The sequence below is a fragment of the Felis catus genome, chromosome D2, assembly GCF_018350175.1.
Source record: "Felis catus isolate Fca126 chromosome D2, F.catus_Fca126_mat1.0, whole genome shotgun sequence".
Lineage (NCBI taxonomy): Eukaryota > Metazoa > Chordata > Mammalia > Carnivora > Felidae > Felis > Felis catus.
The window spans coordinates 51,623,625-51,638,595 of NC_058378.1; the positions used below are offsets into that span (position 1 = coordinate 51,623,625).

The window sequence follows — 14,971 nt, forward strand, 5'->3', positions numbered from 1 at the left end:
ATAGAACTTTAGGAAACGTGATCCATGACCACTGGCTTGCCTGTGGCTTCCAAATCTGTAAATTGAGGGTATAGAATCACAGAATCTGATCTCAGTCTAGAAGGGACTTAGTTATCTAGACTAATCACCAATAATACATGATCCTGTTATAATATCCAGGGTCCATCACAGTTCTGAAACATAAACGGACTCATATGTACTCTTCTGCAACTTTTTTTTTATCATTTGATGATGTGTCTTATGGAGAATCAACAAACTTTGATACAATTCTTTATACCACATTGATAGTATTCCATTTGTGTGTCTGTAGCATAATCTGATTAACACACTCCTTTGGTGGAAATTTAGACTTTTTCAAGGTTTTTTTTTTTAACATTACAAGCAATAGTTACTCCAGTACATAGATCTTTTTACACATGTGCAAGCATATTCATTGGTTAGATTCCAGGTGTGGGATTTACAAGAGTATGCATGTTTAACTTTTTGGTAGATAATAACTATCCTCTTAAAAGATTTTAGCAGTGTATAATTCTACCAGTAATACACGAGAGTGCCCATTTTCTGACACCCTCACCAACACAGCATATTATCAATTTTGTATTTCTTCTGTGAAGTTTCTTTTCATATCAGTTGCCTTCTTGTTTTTCTGTTGTGGTGTTTGTCTTTTCCTTACTAACTTCTAAGAGCTCCTTATGAATCCTAGAAATGAATCTCTGGTCATATGTGTTGTAGCCATTTCCTCCCAGTTGTGTTCTGCTTCCTAGTTTTGACTCAGTTTTTTGATCCCTAAAATTTGAGTAACAATACTTGTCTCGAAATGTCTTAGTAAGAATGAAATACTATGTAATAAAGTACGTGGCAGAATGCCTGACATAATAAATGTTAGTAAAATGTAAGATACATAAGCTATTCATAAACTTGCTATTATTGTAACTCTCTCTAGTACCTCCTCTCATCCCTGAGAGCTTACTTACTATTCCTAGCTTCCCATTCGGCCTCAGCTTTCGTCATGAGCTCGTGTTCTTCCTGCTCTCCTTTTCTTGGGTAGGTTGAATACTAAGTCTCAGTACAGCCCATCTTTCCCAGATGATCCTGGTTGATTTTAGGTCTTGTAGCAAAAGCCCCTGCCAGGACGTACCTACAGTTACTGTACCACATTTGTCTTACTTTGCGTTATTTGCATTATTAAGCACTTTTAGGAAAAACAAACATCCTTCATGGCTGGTACCAAAAGAGATTAATAGGAAAAAATAATCATCACTCTAGTGAAATAGCCTCTTTTTACCTGAACTCTTCCCTTAAATGCTGTTTGGGACTCGGCACAGTTGAGGACGTGCAAGGTCTGATAGGCCAGAGCATGGGGACTCCAGAGTGAAAAGGGAAGGTTGCCAGGGCATGTCCTTACAGCATGTTGGTGAACCCTGGACACAAAGTCAGGAACTCACTTCTGGAAAAAATTGCTAGTCTTTTGAGGAAATGGATAATTTCTAACATTTTATTTAAAAGGCCACCAATACATTTGTTTTAATCATTGCTTACTTTAATATTTTTTCAAAAAGGTGGCTTGCTTTGGCTAGATTTATCCTGGTTAATTTACACCTCACATATTTTTTATGCGTTTTTCCCCATTTTGAAGAGGCATACAATGTTGAACTCATATATACAAAGTTTAAAGTATATAATCTCAATTGTAATGTTTACATTTAATAAGTATTTAACCCAGTATTGAAAAATCAAGATTTGGGAATGATTTCTTTCTTTAAATATGAATGGTTAAACTGTTAGAACTTAGCAGGTTTACAAATGAATCCACTCAGTAGTTTTAAGATGTGTTCATTCATTGATTTACTCACAAAACCTTCTGTGAGAAGCTGCTGTGTGCCGCTCAAGAAGCTCACAATCTCATGCTATTAAGATAGAGACAGAGACTAAACACCTCATCTGAGCAACATGAAGAGCCTAGCCTAATACGTAAAATGGACCTCCTACAGGTTGGGGCAAGCCTCATGCCCCTTTCAGAGTTCCTGAGGTCCTTAAGCAGTGTTCCTTTCACGGGTAGTGGAAAGGAGAGCTAAGCGAGATCAATCACAGGAAGGGGTGGAAGAAAGAGAATACCCCTCCTGGACTGAAGATGTGAGGGTTTTCCCGGAAGTCATTATTTGAAGAGGAAATGGAAAGGATGGCCACCGTTTTGGTAAATATTTGCAGAATAGTAACAAAACTGATATTTTAGATACTAAAGTTGTTTCAAGCTACGTTTTACCAGCCACTAAGTTCTTAAAATCTTTTTTTTTTTTTCCAAAAACAACTACCATATTTTGGAAAGTGTTTACTTAAACTAATCATGTTGACTCATGTTTGACGTTAAGATAGTTTAAATAATCAGTTTTAAATATGTATCCAGTTGTGGATGCCTCTTATCTGATGAGTTCATCTCCTCCGCAGTTTCGGTGTCTGAACTGCTCAGCTTCGCAAGTCTGCTCTCAGGATGGCCCTTTGTATCAGGTAAGAGGCACTCACGACTGTACATATGACCCTGACGATGCCCGCCAAGATGGTGATCGCTCTCATCCCAAACTCAAGTTTCTAAGACATGTCACTTTGCCAAACTAATATTTATTTGAGCTACAAAACGTCATTTTTCAATTTACGTCCCCAAATTTCCCATTATTTTAGTTATCTTGCATTGTCTATTTAATTTCACAGAACTAAAAAATGAAATTATAAATGTTATGGCCATTATTTAGGAGTCAGAAATTTTCAATAATTACTAGTTTCAGCCCTTGAGAAATCTCTGCTCCATATTGGATCTCTGCTCCATATTGGATCTCTGCTCCATACTTAACACTTCTTTGTGGAAGTTTTTGTTTGTTTGTTTTTTGTGTTTTAATCAGTCCCCTACAAGCGAAAGATGCAACGCCGGGTTAGGTGAGGCTCAGCAGCGGCAACAGCCACATGTAACTGTGAGCTTGCTCGGGTCACTTACTACAGATGATAGTGGACAAGTTTTAAAACGCACTGACAAAGACTCTCCTCAGATGCACATCCCAGTTATCTAATAAAAGTACATCTTATATTGGGATGATGAGTTGTAGTGATGCTTCTGCCTTTAACCGTAACTCCTACATGTGTGGTTTTATGCTTTCACTCTTGGCACTGATGTCTGTTCCTTAGAAATAAAGATGTTCTTAAACTCCCATCTAAAGTATCAGAGAAGAACCGGAATAAGATCAGATTTTTAAAATCCTCACAAATTCCCTTTTCTTCCTTCAACACTTCATTATGGATTATATGGTCCTGTCGCAGAGTTGAACTTGTGATTAACAGGATGCACCTTTAACCAAAATTCAGCTACAAGTTTTCAAGGGAAAAGTTATCACTTTTTTATTTCAAGAAAATATTATGCATATACTCTTTACACTATTTCATTTTTAAATTAAAAAAATTTTTAATTTCCACCAAATGGACAGTTTTCTAGGAAAATACCAGTGGACCAAAATTCACCCACGAAGAAAGAAAATTTAAATCTGTAAGCCATGAAAGAAAATAATGACTCAAAAATTACTTCCTCAAAGGATGCCTAAATAGCTTGACGGTCATGCTCTCTCCAGTTTTCAAGCAATAGATCATTCCCATTGTAAACTGTTTTAAATTATTGAAAAAGATGGAATTCTTTTCAAATTTCTTTTACAGAAGTAACATAATCATGATACCAAAAACTGACAGAAAACCCCCAACTAGAAAACCAGTATCAATCTCATTTTGAATACAAATACAAAGATGATAAGTAATATACTAAAAGAATAATAAACCAAAGACTAAATAGTATTTTTATCAGAAATGGAAGAATGGCTTAATATTGGGGGGAAGGAAGTAATATATATTATGTAATATAAACATTTTATATATATATATACACACAGAGTCAAATAAAAACCATCAGTAGATACTGAAAAGGCATTTGATAAAATTCACTAAGTCCCAGTTTTTCCTACCAGCTTATTTTAAAAGTTTTCCAAAAAACAAAACAATTGAAATAATACAAACGAATATCCTTTACTTGTGCTTAGATTTTACCAGTTAACATTTTGCTACCTTTTATGCTCCCTCTTTCCTTCTCTTCCCTTCTCCTTATCTTATTAATCTCTTTATCATTCTGTCTGTTGTTTCTTTGTGCAACTATTTGAAAGTAAATTGCAAGTATCATGACAGTTGACTACCAAATATTTCAGTATATACTTCCTAAGATCAAAGACTTCCTCATAAATAACCAAAATGCCACTTCACACACAAGAAATTTAAATAGTAAATTAAATATTACAGAGATGTCATTTCTCCCCATAATTAAATTATCAAGTTTGATATAGTTCCAAACACACTTTTTACCAGATTCTTGTTTAACTTAACAGAATCAGTCATTCTAAAGTTCATCAGGAAGTACGAGCCAGTGCTTCTGGTCCGTCACAGTTTTCGGTGGGTAATCAGGGGGCATGTGCACCGCCACATCCTAAAATGCATTTATAAGCTGAAGTAATTAAAATAGGGCACTGACTTAAACACAGACATATGAGTCAAAAGAATAGCTCAGGGACAGACTCTAGTATTGTATGAATCTGTAAAGAGAGTATTTCACGTTAGTGGAAGAAAAAAGATTTATTTAGCAAATACCTACTGAACACTTAACTATGCACTGGGTACTCTTTTAGGCCCAAGTACTCTTTTAGGACACAAGTAAAAATGAACAACTTCCTCACAGAGCTTACACTCTAATGACGGTAACAGATGAAAAATAAATGAGTCAGATTTGTAGTGTTAGAAGAAAAATTAAAGTAGGGAAGTAGAATATTTTAGATAAGATAGCCAAAGGAAGACTTCTTTGAGGTGGAGGTTCTTGATCAAAAGCAAGTGAGAGAAATAGCTATGTGTGTATCTGGGATCGGATGCTTCAGGCCAAGGGAACACAGTGGAAAGATCTGGAGGAGTGGTCATACCTGGTTGTTTGAGGGTTGCAAGGAGGCCAGCAGGGCTGGACCAGAGACAGTATTTGGCAGTCGGCAGGGCTAATCGGTGAACTCGGAGTATAGATTTTGGGGGGAGGGTGTGATCTAGTAGGGTTAGTTTTCAATAAATTTTACTGAGACTTGGTGGTGGTGATGGAGATTCAGTTCATACCTCACATTATAGGAGATTCTCATGGCTTAAAATGGTAAATATTAAAATAGATACCATCAAAGATCAAGAAGAAATATAGTTGAATAATTTCAGAGTGGGGATGGCCTTTTTCACTGTACATACAAAAGGAAAAAAAGACAAAGCAAGTTGACTGTTAATATTGAAAAGTACATGGCAAAAATATCATAACTAAGGAAATATTTGCAGTATACGCAGAGAGGTTTAATGGCCTTAATACATGAAAGAATTCATGCAAATCTGTAAGACAGAGTTCAACTTATCACAGAAAAATGAACAAAAGACCTGCTTAGGAAAGTCACAAAAGAAGGAAACAAAACTGGCTAATCAGCATTCAAAAATGGTTAATTTCTTTAGAAGAAATAAAATACTATTTTATGCTTATTAAATTGCCGTATTAAGAGGGAAGAAAAGATAGTACTCATTATTGATGAGACCAGTGAAGAATGAGCATTTATATTTCTTTTGGAAACGTAAAGATAGAATAACTTCCCTGAAGTTCAGGGTGACAGTATTTATGCTGTTTGAACCAGAAGTTCCACTCTAGGAACCAGCCCTGATCCTTGGGGCAGGATTAATCTATAATCGCCAAAAAGAAAAAAGGGGGGGGGGGGGGAGGGCATCTGGGTGGCTCAGTCAGTTGGGCATCTGACTTCGGCTCAGGTCATGATCTCACAGCTTGTGAGTTCGAGCCCCACTTCAGGCTCTGTGCTGACAGCTCAGGGCCTGGAGCCTGCTTCAGATTCTGTGTCTCCCTGTCTCTCTGCCCCTCCCCTATTTGCACTCTGTCTCTCTCTCTCAAATAAATAAACATTAAAAAATTTTTAAAAAATGGAATTAACTAAGATATACAGGAAAAGGAAATTTTTTGGTAACTTATTCTTTTCTACAGAGCTATTATGTTCTTCCTTTAAAAACGATCAAGGATATTAAATGGTGTCAAAATAAGTTACGGAATTTTTAAATGGAAATTAAAATTTTACACGGGCAAAATGATTTACCAAACAATATGTGTAGCTTGATTACAGTCTTGAAAAAAAAATATGTATACAGACAGAAAGACCAGAAGGATAGACACTAAAATAATTATGGTAGTTATCTTTGGATGGTGGTATTTAAGTGAGTTTCCTTTTTTCTTGGTGCTTTTCTGTATTTTCCAAATCTATCATGAAACCACATTCACTTTTATGATAAAGATTTTTTACGAAAAGCAGTACATCAGTCAAGGTCGATGTGATTTATCACTTTCCAAAGTTACCACATTTGAAATGGATACTGTGGGAGTATCTTTTATTTTAGCACATGATGAGACTGACGACTCGCAACTCTCCAAGTAGGCCCATTTGGGGCAGTCGCTCAACACTGTGGGGTGGTGCGCCACATTCCCTGATACTAAGCACAGCGCTGTTTTACTTCAGAAAGCAAACTGAAATACAAATAGAACTTGAAGTAGATCTCAGTGGTTCCCAGCATTGTAAAACACTTCAGTAAGATTAAACTTCAGCTGTCATCATAGAACAAACACAAATGGTTACTTGGAGAAAGCAAACCATTTTCAACCAAAACCAGAAAATCCAGACCACCGACAAGCCATTTTACTTCCCTCTCTGCCTTCATCCCAGTAGAACTGCTGATGGATTCTTCTATATATTATGAAGGAATTCTAGAGTGAGTGCCTTAATCATTTGCAGAAAGCGTGCAGACTCCACAGAGTCCGGGATGGAGAACAAAGCTAGGAAGGTTGTTGTGGCGGAGGGAGGGCAAGCCGTGGGCTGGGCCAGAACAGGAAGTAGATCCTACCCTACTGCAGAGTGTAGGGAGTCTGGGTAGCAGTCTCCACAGCTGGCTCAGTTTCACAAGACCCAGGGAGTTTTTTAAAATGCACATTCCTGTTTCTCCCAGATATTGTCATTCAGAGGGAACAAAGTTTAAATAAAACCAAGTAAACAAAATATAAACCAAAATAGATTTAAGACCGTGGAAATCTTGAGACACTGTGACTTTTACTCCAGCCCTCAGAACTGGTGGTGGCATCCCCCTACGTCCTCAGCTGGGAAGAGCAAGACCTAGAAATTTCCATCCCACCTCCAGTCCCATCCTGAGCTGAATGGCTAAAGACCAATGAGGAGTTTTCTCAGGATATAACCTAGCTATACGGGCAGAAATAATCCTTTTTAGGATTATAGAGCCTCAGCCCACCCCTTTCACCTGCATGAAAGAGTACACAATTTCGTGGCCTGGATTTTTGTGTCCACTTACACTGAGATGAAGGGGAACCATCAATGACAGTCTCAGCACTTTCTTGGTTTCATAAAAGGAGCTTCTCAATGAAATTTCACTTAAAAGGGGGAATCTGAAGCTTTCGGGAAGGGAAAACCAGTGGTTCTCCAGACCAGACTTTGTGATGTTAGGTTCTGTATGAAAAGGTACAATAGCAGGTGAAAACAGATACTGAAGTGGCAATGTGGCCTATGCCTTTTATGCCCAGGAAGTAGTTTCCTCTCTAGTCTGTTGATGTAGGGATACCTTGTCTGTAGTCACAGCAATGAAGAACAGTCAGTACCTTTCAGTTGTGCGTCCACCCAGAATATATAATAATATCAACTGACTATTGAAAGGAGGTAGCAACCTGAATGTTCCATGTAACAATTCGCTACTTGTTTTTCAGTTTTTAAAGGACCATTAAAGTTTCAATGCTAAAAAAAAAAAAAAAAAAAGTGTCAAATTTACCAAAAACAAATGTGATTTGTGAAAACTACCCCAGTTTTCATAGCAAGAGGTCTCTGTTAATTTGTGACTCAGCGGGCCCTCACAAACAGCAGCTTGGGTGGAATGCAGCCCCACGAGGTACATGATTGAACGAACACCTTCAGGCAGGGCACAGAGCCTTCAGTCCTCCCTATTACTTTCGTGCGACTCATACCAGCCAGCGTGACCTCGTGAGCCTTTGAACTTGACCTTTGTTACACATCAGAGAAAACTTGCCTGATTCTAGAAAAATAATGGTAATTTAAAAATAAAGCATTTTAATGGTAACTAGTCTTTAATTGTCATAATCACTAGTAGTACTAGGAAATATTGTAAATAATAATCCTGCATTCTTAAAGGCTTTTGTATGTAATCTATATTGTTTTCATTTTTCATATAAACACAGTCTTATTCATCATCATGTTTTTATTTTATAGTCCTACCCCATGGTATTGCAGTATCGACCAAGAATTGATTTCGGTTAGACCAAGGGGCCTAGATCCCACGGAGATGACTCCTGCACTCTTTGTTTACTCATCAGCAGATCGCACAGGGAACGGTGTGTGGACGAGAGGGACACAACCAGATTTTCAGCATGCAAATAAGGCCATTGTCTGTCTCTAAATTGTCAGTTGCATTTATGTTGTTTCTATTAAGAGTGAACCAAGTGCCATTCTGCTACTGAATCATCCGCATACGGTATTTGTGCTGTCTCAGTGTACAAGTCGTGGTTGCAATCAGCTACGGGTGCAGCCACGATTCAGCCTCCCGGATATTTTGCTTGCCTGTTCCAAGACCGTTCTAACGTTTGATTACACTAGTAATATGACTCAATCTGTGTGGTGTTGCAGTTTTCACATACTTAATATTTTATTAATTTTTGTTTAAATAGAGTACTGTACAAGAAATAATTATTATATCTTGAAGTTATTTTGTATGGGAAAGTATTTAGAAGAGTGGTTTTTGAGCCACGGTCCTGTTCTGAGCTTTTTCTGTGTGAAATAGTTCACTTTTGAGTGTGCAAGACTTTGGGGGAAGAATTCCAATTATTCTCGTCATTAGAGCACATTATAGTTGTAGACATGTTAAGTCCTCCAGCTGTGTGGTCTACCTACCATTGCACAAGGAGGCATGCTGGCCCTCCAGATTGAAAGTGTGTGTGACCGGGTGGACCACTGAAGTCCGATTCAGAACCATTGGAAAGGTCGACAGCTGGCCACACTTACTTCTAACAAAATTACTGCATCAGCAAGGTCAGTCTTTCGTAATGCCTTATGACGAGCAGGTGCTGCTTCGTGAAACATCACTGTGTAGCCCGTTCTATGTATGCGTCATTCTATTGTGGCTCTCATTTAATGAGTAGAATGTCTCTCTTTTTAAGTTGGCCTTAGGTGTGTGTCATTGTGGCATGCAGAGGGTTATGATGATTTTAAATATTAGGATTTTTAGAGCAGATAACATTAGCTATTTTATGGATTTTAGAAGTCTCAAGGCAATTATAAATTAAAACTGTTACCTATCGCAGCTCCAAACCACATGCGTCTAATAGAGTAACTGCAGTGTAGTAGGTGAACATGCTAACCCAAATTAATGATTTGAGGAGATTCCATTTTAGATCCTGTAGTCAGCAGGGGGAAATGGGATTCTTGTTTTATACATAAACTCGTTAAGGTCAGAGCTGGGATAATGTCCTTGATTTTGCAGTTTTGTTAAGTCTTCCATTCATTTTGAGATTAGTCTGCAAGTCAGAGAAAGTCTCATTACCTGAAATTATGTGAAGAACTTCGTTTTAAACCTTTAAATCGACAGTTGTTTTCAAAAAAACTTATTTGGAAACTAAGTTTTGTTTATTGCCTCAAAATAAACAAGTTAACCTCCGAAACTTAGTAAAAGTCTTGAAAGCTAGGAAAAACTGTTTTAGAAATCTGACACGAGCACAATCTGTGTGTTACACACATAGTTTTTATACTGTATACATTGTAGACGTGCTACATTTTCCAGTAAAATGTATCACGGATTAATGCCTTCTGAATCTCAAAATGCTTCTTAGGAATAAAACATTGTACAACTCTAAAAAACACATACAAAATACAGCTAAATCTTGATGCATTTCACACTATAAAAGGCTGAAACTTCCTCAATTACCTTCTCATGTGTCATTGTTTCAAGTCAGGAAGTCTCTATCAGAGTTTTCTGTCGTTATTGTTTGGACTTTTGTGAAAAAGGTTATGGCAGTGCTTTCTTAATTTCATTCTGTTAGATTCTGTTTGTGCCTGGAGGGACTCAGAAGCAGAATTTAAAAGGCAGATTATTGTGAACTCTTTCAAGATGGTTAGAACAGACCATTACACTCAACCAAAAACAGCATCTACTCTTTAGCTACAGAAATTATTTTGCTCTGCTGTGAAATCCGATTCCCTGACATCCCTAGGAAATTCTAGTATTATAAATTTGTCACATCTGGGTCAGTGATTAAAATAGTGTTTTACATGTGGAAGTTAACTAACTCAAAATGAATTGAGAGTGCATTTTAAAATAAAACCACAAATGAGACCTGTGTGTTTTGGGGTCCCCAGCCAAAACTTAGGGCCTTCAGTGAGTTTTAGACACATGAGCTCTTTAAGTTGGGTCTGTTGCCGCCTCATCACATGTAATTTTACTGTTTTCCAAGGAAATATGTAGGAAGCAATTATGGAATTGAGAATCGTTTTATATAAAATTCCTCTATTCACTCTTCACATGTTAACATTTTTATGGAAATGCAGTGGAATATGTGCCAAAACATGTGAAAGGAAACCATAAGGGAAGCAGGGCATCAGTTGGCATTTAGGGAAACGTACAGTTTAGGACTGTCCTGAGTGATACAGCATTACTATTCAGAACTGTAGACTTCTTCAACCCACCTCTTGTGGTATATTCAGCTATAATTTCCTAAGTATGGGACTGCTTTCGTGTCTGAGCAATACACTAATTATCCCCTAAGTCAGCTTAAGGATTTGCAAGAAACCAGATACAAGAAACATATACAGGTGACTTTTGCAGTTAGTTTTATAAACTTAGGGTGCTAATAAAGCTCTTACATAAGTAAACTGTAGGAATAATCCTCTGAATCTGCAAAACTGGAGAACAAAACTCGATTAAATTTGTTTAAATCTGTTGTCTCTTAAGCAAGAAACCGAAAGAACTTTACCTTCCATAAAGGACTTTGTAATCGCTTTTCTCTGCCCTAGGATGTCAGAGATATAAGAGGGCCAAGGAAGCTTGGATATAAAGAAGGACTGTGGTTCATGCATACCACTTTAACTGAAGTAATCACGTCAGTTAACAGAAAAATCAGAATATGGCCTTTTCTCTAGATGAATGGAATACTTTTAAGAGGTATAAAAAATAAACTAAAAGGCTCACTGATGAGGTAAGATAAGGTCATTCAGTCTGGGGTGCGGGTACTTTGGGTAAGGTCTTTTAACTACTTTTAGAAAAGTGTATTATTTATCCATTGAAAAATCTGTCCCATACTCAACTACATTATACACTAAAACGAAATCCAAATTTAAGTGATTCTTGAAGGGGGAAAAGTGTGTTATATAATATTGTCAACTCTTTAGCTTTAGTGAAATATTTAAGAGAAAGTGCCTCTTTTGCTAAAAGTGCATTTCTGTTTAGATTTGCTGCATAACTTTTGAGTTCTCTGTACCTGTCTCTTATGAATGGTTTTATATCCAAATAGGCACTCATAAGTGAGAGTAATCTCTTTTTGAAAGATTTTCATAAGAAGTAGAGATCACCAAAGACATTCTACTGTTGATTAACAATCATGCTAGAGAGACAGTTTTAACAGTTTGGAGGGTGGAATTTTTTAGGTTGCAATTTAATTTTATATAGTTAGGCAATAACCTTAAGTAACCTTAACTGCTACAATATCACCAAAGAAAGGCTTTAAACTGATTTTTGTGGTGAGATCAATCAAATGTAGGTTTTTCTTGCAATAATCAGAGCACACTTCCTCTCCAATAATGGCCCTTGTTTTTCCAGCACCATCTGACAGGTCTTAGGAAATCCTCAAAGGTGAGAAAGAGATAAAGCACCACAGTTAGCTCCCCCTTTGGATGCAAGTGGGAGAAATACATCCTTTGAAGAGAATATTGAAATTGAGATTTTAAAGTTTAATTTGAGAAGCTCTTTAATTCACTTCACTAGAGTCCATATAAACGAAATTTATGCTTATTTGGTTCCTGGGTTCTTAGTAAAAGGAGAAATTTCATTACAGACGGACTTTGGTAAAAGTGCTGACATGCTTACTTGTATAAGAAATAGTACATTCTATTGGACTTACGTAAGTGGGTTTTTTTTTTTTTTGTATTCAAAAGCAAAGTTTTCATAAAGGCTGATTTTTTTTTCTTAAAAAGCAACTCTTTGTCTTCTTTCTTAGTGATTACCTTATTGTGATTAGAATGTAGCCATACAGCCAAATTTGGCAAAATAAGTCCCAGATCAAGAGCATATACATCAAGTTAGGCACTGCCCATCCGCCGTTCTCCCTGGGAGCTTACGCTGTGGCCACCTTGAAGGTCAAACTCACGTGATGCAGCCTGATAGGCCACTGGGTCAACCTCCTTGGATGCAGTCTGCCACATACTCTGGTTTATCGTAAGGAATCTTCCCTCCGGCTAAGCTTTATACCAGTAAGATGTTGGTTGTAGGAATTGCAAAAATGAATCCGTTTGCCATAACTTTAATCTTTTGGATTAGAAACAAAAACGTGAAAACGCTATTAATACTGTAAGACATAGATCCTTACAGTAAGGAACGTAACATGCCCGCCAGATCTGGTCTGTGGAAAAGTCAAAAAAGATGATATATACTAGAGATGCAGAAACCCTTCGAAAGCACAAAAACACCATCCAGTTCTGGCTTCACTTGGCGTACCTAGGTCTGTAGTATTTTTGATGGAAAAACTTCAGATTGAAAGGTCATTAAAATGTACTTCTACATTACAGGGTTTTCATGGTTTTCTTTTTCCTAAAACAGAGGTATTTTCCCAATAATTTAAAATGATTCTCTTCCTAGGGAAGAGCCTTCACAAATGGTATATTTACTCACTATCCTTAAACTGTATTTGCGAATAGAATTAAAATGCTTCAGCACTTCCTTTTCAGAAAGTTATGAAACTTTAAAATAATTTATTTTAAATGCTCATTCAAATATGTATACTCATTGTGCCCCTTTTTCTAGGATTCAGTACTGAGACATTATTCAGAAATGCCTTTTAATTGTCTTTAAATATAGAATCAAATGAAAGATCTGTTAAAATACTGGGTCTAGTTTTCTTCCATCTTTCAGAGCTTCATGGAATAAGAAACTAATCTAGTACAGACGAAGATTAAATATTTCTGGGCACATTGTACAGACAGTAAACAGATCATCTATCCCTAGACTGCACCTCAGTCCACTGGAGCAGAAGTTCTACACGTTAGAAATGTAATGGGATCAGCCTCACATTTTGGGGGGTCGGTTTTCTTTTGCTGTATTTTTTAGAATGGGGATGGGGGCCTAAGTGTCCTTACGAAGCTGTGGCCCACGACGAGAGCTTGTGGGAGAGCGCCAGCCTTCAGCTGCGTTCCTGTACTTGGCGACAACAGCAAGCACCAGAGTTTGGTAGAGTAGCCCTCCCGTCAGACAAGACCGTCACAGGATATACTGTATAGTTATGTTGCTAATTTTCCTTTGAAACATAAAATATTTTAAGCTTTTTTTGTCAAAAGTGGTAACATCTTAATACAAATAAAAACCTTTTTGTGGTTGTAAGATTTAGCTTATAAATCATTCAAATTGAAGTGAAAGATTACCAGGTCATTGTTAATGACTTCGTCTATTAAGAATATATGTATTTTTGTAAAGGAAAAGCACTTGTAGATATTTAATCAGTACAAGATATATGTCTGTTTTGCAGAAATAAAATGCTGCTTAGAGATTCTCTTTAAATATTTTTATTTTTGTGCTCAAATGTATTTTCTGTTGATCTATGGAATGTTCTGTATAAAGCTGTATGGTTGTACCGTTGGGCTAGATTCTTTCGTTTTTTAAAATCTGGACTTAGCCGAGGATATTTGACCATGTTAAAAATAGTATCTTTGTTATTAAAATTCTGATTGCATAATTTCTTGTTGCCTGTCATCCTTAATGTTAGTGGTTGTAGACCGCAGCCTCCGTTAATTGCTGCTGTGGCAAAGTTTGTGACAGTTTTGCGTGTCTGAGATCACAAATCTTCTCTAGAGGTTCCCGAGCTGCTTAGTTTTGAGACGGTGGGCTGTCCCCAAGCAATACTCGAGGCCTGCACACACACGCACACTTTAGAACACTTTGTTTTGTTAGCTTCCTCCAATCGAAGTAACCCTTCGAAAGGAACTGTCAAAGAAAGGCCCACGTGAATTGAAAGCTGCTGTCGTCGGCCAGTTAGACAAGAGTGTTGTTTTATTAACACATCCGTAGGTTCTCGCCCTAGGAGTTCTAGTTAGGCTCGCGTCAGACCTTCAGGTCCGGAAGGTTGCCGTGACTCCGCTCTCTTTCCCGCCCTTACTGTGGTGCCTGAGCTCTGTCTCCTGTTACTGACACCGTGGTGCTCCCCGGCGCCACTGGCCACGCAGCGAGACATGGGGAGTGGCACCCGCTGGGCAAGGCTGGACTCCTCCCTTCCGAGGCCGAGGCCGTTGCAGAATGGGAACAAACACGGAGCCCCGTGCGCGGGAAGTGCTCAGAAAGGCAGCACAGGTTACTTCGGTCACGTGTCACTGGCCGGGACTCACTGCCACGGCCCCCCCTCGCTGAGGCGAAGGCCTCCGGGAAGGCCGGGGGACGCGGCTAAGCCACGTCCCAAAGGGAAGAGATCAGAAACCTGCTGCTCGGTGTCTGGCAAACCTCCGTGTGAGGAAAGGGGTCACGGTTTCCCAGCTCTTAGAAGCGTTCTGTCACCAGGTTCAGCTCTGGTCTTCCCACTGGTTTAGAAAGGTGTGGAGACGTCTTGTTCTCCCACGAG

The 14,971-nt window shown here is 38.1% G+C and overlaps 1 protein-coding gene and 1 long non-coding RNA gene across 8 annotated transcripts in view; one reads left to right on the plus strand and one right to left on the minus strand.

Annotated features, from left to right (window-relative positions):
* PCGF5 (polycomb group ring finger 5) overlaps nt 1-14,095 on the plus strand; it is a 124,761-nt gene extending 110,666 nt beyond the window's left edge. For 3 of the 6 annotated variants that reach the window (XM_023240714.2, XM_019813534.3, XM_023240713.2), the window contains exons 9-10: nt 2,446-2,505; nt 2,895-3,082. In XM_023240714.2, the coding sequence (XP_023096482.1) occupies nt 2,446-2,505; nt 2,895-3,059 (225 nt within the window). In that variant the 3' untranslated portion in view covers nt 3,060-3,082. Of the gene's footprint in view, nt 1-2,445; nt 2,506-2,894; nt 3,083-8,375 lie in introns of those variants that run through there. The other 3 variants (XM_023240716.2, XM_023240717.2, XM_023240715.2) reach the window with 3 other exon arrangements.
* The window catches only part of LOC123380848, a 69,952-nt gene that overhangs the window by 34,886 nt on the left and 20,095 nt on the right, over nt 1-14,971 (minus strand). The window lies entirely within an intron of this gene.